Here is a 9,806-nt window from a genome sequence, read left to right as displayed (position 1 = left end):
AATTATTATGGTTCATATTTACTCTATATAGAACATCGAATCGCTGTATCGGAGTCTTAACCAGAAATCCGCCATTCATTACTTTCTTAAAATTTTACATGAGAATTTGTCTGACAGAATATAAGGAACTGATTAAAATGATTTGAAAATCTATGCCAATAAAAAAAAATTAATACTCTGTGATTCAAATTTCAATATCAATATATATATTTTTATGTCTCGTCAAGAAATATTGAACAAAAATTGTTTTTTGCAAACAAGTACGTTTTGTTCAATCTGTTCCTCGGATCGGCATACGTGTTTTCGTGGGAAATTGCGCTCTGCGCACTCAGCTGTCATCTTCATGGTCATTACTGGATGTTTTTGTTATGAAGAAACACTTTACCAGTGAGTGTTATTAAATTTAACAATTTTAGAAGTTTTTTCCTGTGAATTTACAATACACAGTGCAAGAGTGACGAAAAAGATTCAATGAAGCATTGTAGAGTTATTAAGCATTGTGGATGCCAAGAAAGCAGATTAATCCTCATAAAAAACATCTGCCGATCCGTGGCTCACCCCCTTCCGATCCAACTACTCCGGGAGCATGGAAGAATCATCCACACTGCAGGGAAAGAACTCCCTCAATTGGTGGCTCCACATTAATTTTATCTTCTGAGTCAATTGCACCATTTGGTAAAGCATCATCGCTGGGTATTTCATTACGGGCTACTGCATGAAGAGATATATTCTTCCGCTTCACATAGTTGAGCTTAATTTGCTCCATCCTATGAGCCCAATCACAAATCAGCTGTTGCAGTAACCGACCGAAATTAAGCAATGGTACTCCGCCATTTTGTGTAGTCCTGTACAGAGTTTAACTATATTAATAGTACTTATCGACATAAGAATGCTTTCTGGCAAATCTTGTGAATTAATTTTCTCCGAAGCTCTCATGTCGAGTATTAAGTTAGTCATCTTTGTTAGAGCTTTATCTTGTTCCTCCACTTTAACTCCACATGGAAATTTAAGTATTGAATTTTTTCGTTTGTCAAACCCTCCAAACCGATAGGTAGACATTAAATATTTCGATTTGATCATATATTATTAATACTAATTCTTGTCGAGCTTTAGAGTCTGAACAGCCTCCTACGTGCTTCTCTAAAAGTACAGATGTCTTTCTTGACAGTAATTCTCTTGCAGTTCCAACATTTTGCTTATAAACCTAGGTTAAATCTATGTGCTTATCGAATTTGTGAATTGTAGACTAATGATATGTAGACTTCTTAGTTAATACGCTTAGTCACGATATGTCCGTTCCCTAGTTTTAACCCAATGTCCAGGAGCCAATTTCGAATTTGTTTTAAAAGATAGAGTCATCAGCAAAGGCATAAGCAAACATTCCTTTTGGTCACTGGATGGCTAATGTTATGGCTTGGTACCTTCAGGAGAAGAGGAATATTAGTTTTTAATAATCCCACGTTGTCGCCGAAGGGTGTATGAGGTGGCTGGTCCAAACCAAACACTATATGGATTTATAAAATTTATCAGAATTTATTAAATAGAGAACTTCAACTGGATAACGACAAGTGAGAATAAATATCGTCGGTTGCCTCAGAAACTGTGTTAACTGCATCTGCTTTGTGTCTGCATTCATTGCAAACGCCGCGCAGCGATGCGTTGCTTACAACGAATGCTGACACAAAGAAAATGCAGTTAGCACAGTTGCTGAGGCAACCGACGATATATTGAGAGCGTCTAATGTGAACAAGGTTGGAGAATAGAATGAATATGGCGGCCACTGGCATGGTACTTCTTTAGAGGGTTGCCAGTGGCGACGGTCCAGGCGCCCTCTAACAGCTAAAATTGCATTTTATATAGCTGATTTAAAGTGACTTCCAAAGACCTTGATTTCCTTCGCCAGAATCAAGTACTATGGTTTTAACTGTAAACTGTATGTCGTGAAGTTTTACAATCAAATCAAATAATATCTCTTGATAGTCACAATCGCAGAATACTATTTGCTTCCATAAGCAAAACAAACTCCTTACTTTCTTAATTTCTAAAATGATCAACGTTTTGAACAAAATCCATGATTTGATTTTTCATGTGGATAATATTATATTTGAAGTCTTGTTATATTGAATTTACAACGTCTCCTCTTCTAGAGAGTTGCAAAAACTCGTATCCCTTGTTGATATGCTGACTCTTCGTTATGTGTGCTCTGATGTAGCCTTCACAACTTTACAATATTTATCAATATTTGAAGGATTTTTTAGAGTCATTTGATTTCCTACGAATTAGACTGCTTTCTGTAATCTCTCTAGTCTAACCAACAAATTTTTACAAAAGTCCATAAACTTAAAATACATAGACTCCTCTACTCCTCTTACAGTGTAGGGGGAAGTGGGGCACTTTTGAAAGTGGGGCACCTTTGAAATTGGGATTTTTCATATATTTTTAAGTAGAACTGAGCCATGTCATAATGTAATTTAGCTTCTCAATCTGTTTGTGCAGCTAAATTATATCAAGAAAAGGCTCAACTTTATTTAAAAAATAGGTGAAAAATCCCAATTTCAAAAGTACCCCACTTTCAAAGGTACCCCACTTCCCCCTACTGGAATCAAAACAACCCGATTTTCCCGCTATTTTCAGAAACTTCCCGCCCTTTTGTAAATTGTGATAAGAAAAACCGCTGAAAATAAACAACTCAACAACTCTCTCTCAACAACTGCCCATTGCTTTCTTCATCATCTCTGATTAGAGATGTAAACCCAAAAAAATATATGTATTATAAGGCTTTTAACCAAGGTATTTGGACCTTATCATTTCACACAACAAATCATAACATTGCTCTATAATAAGGTACGACGCATCGGGAGGGGAAGTGATTTTGTGACGTCAGTGAGAATCGAGCGGATCGAGAATTTACAGTGTAGCAATTGTTCCATTTGTGTCAGTTGACTTGCTAAGCTAAGCTATTTTTTCTGTTCGTGAATAAAATGTGCATTGGTGAAAATTTTGTGCAGGAATGGCTACCATCAGGATATTAAACGATAAAGGTGAGTTGTAAAGAGTGGAAAAGACCAAAACCATCAAGTGATCAATGTTTTTTTGTTCAGGAAATCCAAAGAAAAGTGGCTAAAGGAGTGTTTGTGTTGCGACTGTGATTCTCCACAATCAACAGCCAATCAGAAAGTCCAGGATCATGAGGAAGCTGGTGGTATTCCTCCAAGACCACCCCAACAGGAAGGTTCAAAAGCAAATTAATATGCTGGGGTACTGGAAGATTTCGCCAGGAATAGGGAAGTATTGTTCCTGAAGCAAAAAGGATAGCTCACAAAACATTCCAAATCGTGGCTAACAAAATACTATATAATTTATGAAATAAAAGTATTGATTATTTTAGAGGAAATTATTGAATAAATACGACAATACAAGTGCCTGATACAATAAGAATATTAACTCAATAACAATTTTTAACGTCATTATAAAAAAGGATCGATGGATGGAAGAGGAAAAAATAAGAAATTAATTAAGTCAGTGCCCCATGAAAAATGTTAGACGACGCAGTTTCTGTCTTTTGGAGATTTCAGGTTTAGATGCTTTATGAATGGCGTAGAATCTCACATTCAAATACTTCTCAGTGATTGCATCAATTAACAAGAAACGATGGTCTGCAGCATGTAGAAATCAGTATCTTCTTCAAACAGATTTGGAATGTCAGCACAAGATCTGCGCAACATTCTTCTAATCTTGAGAAAATCCTGTTTAATGTGATTGTTTCCCATCTCAGGCAAGGCTTTTTCTTCAATCTTGCACACCCTCAATACGGAATTAGATGGATATTTCAGTCGTCCATATGCTTTATAAAAAATAAGACATTTGACTCGCTGTTCCCCCGCCCCCTCCAAAAGATTGGTGCATTTGTCGCAATGGATTCGCAAAAGCAGACTTTTACTACAAATTCTGCGATATATTCCACCAAATTTTCTGCATATAAAGACAGAGAAGAGAGTCCGAAGATGTATACTGATATTATGTTTCGAGATATTCCTCTTCCTCTCTCAACAACTGCGCATTGCTTTATTCATCATCTTTGATTAGAGATGTAGACCTAAAAAAAATATATGTATTATAATGCCCAACGCACAATAACTTTTGTTTAGTAAACATGTTTTTGACATTTCCATGAGAGAGACTGAGATCTAAATCTAGTCATCTCGCTTACTCTCATAGGAAATTTTGAAAACATGTTTATAAACAAAAGTTATTGTGCATTGAGCATAATGACCAACGCACAATAACTTTTGTTTTGTAAACATGTTTTTGACACTTCTATGAGAGTGAGTGAGACCTAGATCTAGTCATCTCGCTCATTCTCATAGGAAATTTTGAAAACATATTTACAAACAAAAGTTAATGTGCGCTGGACATAATGCCCAACGCACAATAACTTTTGTTTGTAAACATGCTTTCAAAATTTCCCATGAGAATGAGCGAGATGACTAGATCTAGATCTCACTCACTTTCATTGAAATGTCGAAAACACGTTTACTAAACAAAAGTTATTGTGCGTTGGACATAAGGCTTTTAACAAGCAAAATTGTAAATATTTAAAATTACCTTAGTTGATATTGTGGAATCATGTGGGTCTACTAATTCTATATCAGTTAATGTGGCTGATTTTTCGTGAATACGATGATGTCCTCAGTTTTTTTTTTTTTTTTTGAAAAGTAACGGTAATACGACGTCCTGTAAGCAAAGTGCATTTAAAATTATCTAAAGGCGTCTACACATTTGGAGCAATTTTCGTCAAAAATTGCGTTTTTGACAGAAATTTGACGTTTCCCCCTACAACGCTGCAGGGAATTTCCTTCAAAAAAGCAATTTTTGAAAAAAATTGCTCCCAATGTGTAGAGGCCATAAAAGAACATTTTACATTTAAAAACTAAATAGACATTGTTCTTTACTAAAAATAGTGAAATAATTACAATTTTTGTGCTGTGTACACATTTTTACTTTCTTCTTAGAATTACAAATACTCTCTTAAGACATTTAATTCGTAAAAATTTTCTTCAATTTCACGCAATGATTATAAATTTTCTTAAAAAAAATTTTCTTAAATGGAAACACTCAGAATTTTAATTTAAAATCCCATCCAATGAATGCCAATGCCCTGATCCTAAATTCTTGATCATTTAGTTTTAGTTGTAATTTTCAAATCTCAAGACATTTCTACCGCCTCTTACCGCCAAAGAGAGGGCGCCTCGGGGATTCACGTCCAATTTAAGTTCCAGTAGTTTTATATATTCTTAAATTTAGAGTCAAAATTTTTCTGTGGGTATGAATTAAAATTTCGACACTTTTTAGTCTAGGTAAGGTGTCATTTTATATTATATCAGTTTTATTTTTAACGAGATTCCTTAGTGGACAATCTTAAAAGATATATAAAATTTAATCTTATTATTGCAGGCGGACATTCTACCATGTAGGAAAATTTCGTTGAATAATTCCTAATAACGGTTTTTCAAGGTCAAAGATTTAAAAGGCTCCAGAGTGCGCATTTATCAACCGAATGGGGTCATATTTAGGCTCGCTGGAAAGGTCTTGGAATTTCTGAGAAGACTGAATCGGTTCCAATTGGCTATGAAGCGGTTTATAACCGATAATTATTATCAGAAAATTAATTGTATTGGTCCAAATATATTTTGCGCGATCTTATTAGTGATTTAAATTAGTTGTGAGCTAGTAAATTTTAAGTATGGCTCATTGATTTCTTTTTGAAATGCTGATAATTATGGGTATACGACTTTTCTCCATAATTCGATTTTTGAAAAACTTTATTAACTATTAACGACTAACAGCAAAACTTTATAAATAATATAACCTTCTAATTTATTTACTTGAGTAATTGCATAGATTCAACTAAGTTACTTTTCACTTTTTTCGTACCAACTTGGACGTTCCTTCACATCACACAGCAATACAGGCATCCCATAGGCATCAATGCCAAAAATTACACGAGATCGAGAAGGATTTACATTTTTATATAAATATCGATACTCTGTCATGTGGTAACTCATGACAAAACTTGACGAAGATTTGTGAGTTCAGCTGGGTTGACTGGTCGCCATTTCTTTCCGGTGTCAAATACTACTGAAGTAGTATCGCGAAACAAGAAAAATGGTGAGTTTTACCAATTAAATCCTTGTTTCTGAATTTAGATTTAGTATTTGTTGATTGAGCAAGTTACTGTGAACAGTTGTTGGTAGAAATAATTGTGAAAATAATTTGAATTAAGTGAAAAAAAAGTCATTTTAGAGATTCACCACGTGTAATGGAGATGTGTTTTTCTTTTAGACGAAGGGAACTTCGAGTTTTGGAAAACGCCGCAATAAGACCCACACACTGTGCCGTCGGTGTGGACGCTCATCCTACCACATCCAGAAGCATCGGTGTGCCCAATGTGGATATCCGTCGGCCAAGTTGCGCTCATGTAAGTTGAACATAACCTCAAACTCACTCCCGGACAGATGTTTGGGATGGGCTTTTATTCTGTGATTTGAGCGAATTGATGTAGCACAAATCACTTCGTCAAGTTCACAGATAGATTAATAATTTGGGAGACTATGATCAGCTTATTGACGCTTTGTAAAAGCATTTTAATGGGCATATAAAATTTTCCGGACAGTGAATTTAATGCAGTTTGTAGTCAGGTAGGATGAACTGAATGGCTTTATCTCCTTACAGACAACTGGTCCGTGAAGGCTAAGAGGAGGAAGACCACTGGAACTGGCCGTATGCGCTATCTGAAGAATGTCAGGAGGCGCTTCCGCAATGGATTCCGTGAGAATGTCACTGCAAAACCACGCAAGGCACAGACATAAGAATTTTTGTGTGTAAATTGTGAGTTTGGATATTAAAGGAAGCCAAGCAAACATTCTCTGGTATGGAATTTTGAATTTAATTTATTTATTTTTTGGTATCAAGATGTTTTATGCAAAATTTCTTGATGCTCCTGTTCTCCGGAAAATACCTCCTTGGTAGGTAGGGTAGGTAGTTCATTCAAATCCAAACGCAGGTGCAATATCCAATTTTCTCTCAATTTTCATCCAATTGGTGTGAACCGGTCTGAACTCTACAATTTACCGAGTATCAACCGGTTCAAAAGAAGTTCTAGCTGAATGCATGGAATGAATGATATGCCATGGACTTACAATTCTAATAATTGGATATTAATTATCAGTCTCTACTGTCAATCATCAATGACACAGAAAAGGTAAATTTCACGATTGCTTCACTCCATGGTTTATTAAAGACTTTGTAGTAATTTTGCAAGAAAACAGCATTTTACTTTACACTGTATTGAACTTGGGGCAATAATTTTATTGAAATAACAGATAAGACTTTCTAGTTCTAGAGTTCCTCTGGCTTCTACTTTACGTAAAAATTTGAAATTTTGAAGTAGGACGTTTTTAAACTGAATATTTTTTCTATTTTTTTCTCTGCCTTTAAGTGCTTTAAACCTTTAAGGACGATTGGTACACCGGTGTCCCATAAAGAAAATAATTTTTCCTGGCTACCTAAAGTAATTTTTTTCTTATGTTTGTACATTTTTTCAAGGTAGAAGGTTGAAGTAATCTAGGATATTTTTTACAATTACAGCTATTCGCTATATAGTAAATTTTTAAGCTAAAAAATAACGAATTTTTAAATTTTAATATTGAAAATTGATTTTAATTATTTTTTATACTTCCAATTTTTTTTAAGCAAAATCATTTGGGTAAAAGAAACTACAGTATTCAAACACAATATTTTTCATCAGAGTGAAAATTATCAGTCATTAGTATCATCAGAAAAAATACTTATATTTTTGGTTTATTTTTGTTTTTATCGTACATAGAGACAAAAAATACACCAAATCAGACTGTTGGACTTTTTAAGGTTAAATGTAAGACCTTTTACGGATTTGTTTATCGGTTTCATTTTTATTGCTGATTTTCGGTCAGCAAAAACTGTCTCGTCGTTAAAGGGTTAAGGGATTTTTAATAGTTTTTGATAAAAAAAAGAACTCATCAAAATAATAGAAAAAATACACATTTTACAAAAGGGACAGATAATCCTAACCGGCTTATGTAGGTGAGATTCTTAATGTGACCTAACTCGGAATGTATGCAAATTCGATTTAGAGCTGAAGTTGGGGGACGCCATTCAGTTATATTAAATCAAATTCGTAAAATTATACAAATTTTGTATTTAAACCAAAATATCAAGGATTTGGATGAAGTGACAGAAAAGTGATATATGAATGAAATGTAGACCAGAATGCTCTCTATAATTTTGCCGTGAAACTTGATCTCATCGATTAATCGACGTTGTTTGTTTCTGAACTCGTTTTTTCGACCAGAGCGCCGCAAGTGTTCATTTGGTGAACTTCAACTATATCAAAGAATTGTTGTATTTTGTGAGACTTTCCATTTAAAACCCTATTTTAAGTGTCTTGGTCGAGTAGAAGCAGTCAAATTGGCATCTGAGTGGTTTTAAAGCGTTATTATGGGAAAAAAAATCAATTTTTTCATAATTAAACGGCAAAATCGGACAGATAGCGTAGTCTGATTGGAAAATGATGTATGGACGAAATGTAGACACAAATGTCCTCTACAATTATGTCGAAGTAATCATCAAAATCGGTTCAGCGACAGTCGAGATAATTGAGGTTATGTGATATTGAAATTGGTTTTTCGACTGTGGCGCCCCCGATGTTGGTCCCACGAAGTTCAAATGTTTTAGAGAGTTGTAGCAATCCGATAGATCTTTTATTTGAGCCCTCACTCATTAAAATCGGTCAATTAGAACCGGAGATATGATTTTTTGAATTTTGTGAACTTGGACACTTCATATCTCCGGTTCTACTGAAACCACAGCGAACTTACGCCACTTTTTTGAAACGTCATAGACTAGACTATAACACTCTAAAATTTGATTAACTTGCACAATGCCGTTTTTTTGAGAAAATTGAGTTTAAATTTTGATGAATTTTGACGCTATTACAGCGCCACCTGTGGTGACTTTTTGAACTTCCATCTGAAAGTGCTCATCGAGGCGAAACCAAAACCCCAAAATTTAGCTCAAAATGTTAATTGGAAAAGGAGATAGAAGCCGGTCAATATTCAAACTTGGACTTTAGAATGACAAAGAGCTAACTCATAAAAAAACATATTTTGAAAAGTAAAAATATGTATGTTTCGATGTTTATAATAATGCTCATACAAATAGAAAAAAATTAAATTGTTTTTATTAACATACTTAATTGATATAATTATTTATAAAAAGTTGAATCTTTCATGCTGTCTCCTGAAAAATGGCTCAGATTGAGTTGGCCCCTTGTAATTTCCAAGGAGCGATATGGAGTAAATTGTGCAATTTTTATTCTCTTTATTATTGCCTCGATAAATAAAAGAAATATATATATATATATATTGGTATTTTGATAGAAAAATTAATGTTGTATGTAAACCTTTAAAGTCTCATTGAAAGATGAAAGATGATTCAGCATTGTTTATGTATTATTTAATGTTTCTTTTTAACTTTGATGAAGTCACTATAAAATGCGTTTTATCAGGCAATCATTCATCAATTTCGAGTTTTTTTTTCTCCATAACCATTCACCATTGAACTCAATAGAATTACCAGTTATTGCAATTTCTTGTTTGAAATTTTTATAAAAAAGAATAATATCGTGCATATGCATAATTAAAAAGCATAATGGCTATTTTATTATTATATTGTCAAGGAATAGCTATAAACAAAAAAATATTGGTAAC

General features: G+C 34.0%; 1 protein-coding gene across 1 annotated transcript; it reads left to right on the top strand.

The window, feature by feature from the left end:
- The first annotated feature begins 6,082 nt into the window (after positions 1-6,082).
- Positions 6,083-6,937, top strand: LOC129807458 (probable 60S ribosomal protein L37-A). The gene is made up of 3 exons (XM_055856746.1): positions 6,083-6,168; positions 6,343-6,478; positions 6,733-6,937. The coding sequence occupies exons 1-3, from the start codon at positions 6,166-6,168 to the stop codon at positions 6,867-6,869; spliced, it is 276 nt and encodes a 91-aa protein (XP_055712721.1). The 5' UTR covers positions 6,083-6,165; the 3' UTR covers positions 6,870-6,937.
- Positions 6,938-9,806: the final 2,869 nt, after the last annotated feature.

This window comes from Phlebotomus papatasi, chromosome 3, assembly GCF_024763615.1.
Source record: "Phlebotomus papatasi isolate M1 chromosome 3, Ppap_2.1, whole genome shotgun sequence".
NCBI classification, from domain to species: Eukaryota; Metazoa; Arthropoda; class Insecta; order Diptera; family Psychodidae; genus Phlebotomus; species Phlebotomus papatasi.
Note: the sequence above shows the minus strand (reverse complement) of the source record. Positions and strands in the feature narration are given on the sequence as shown.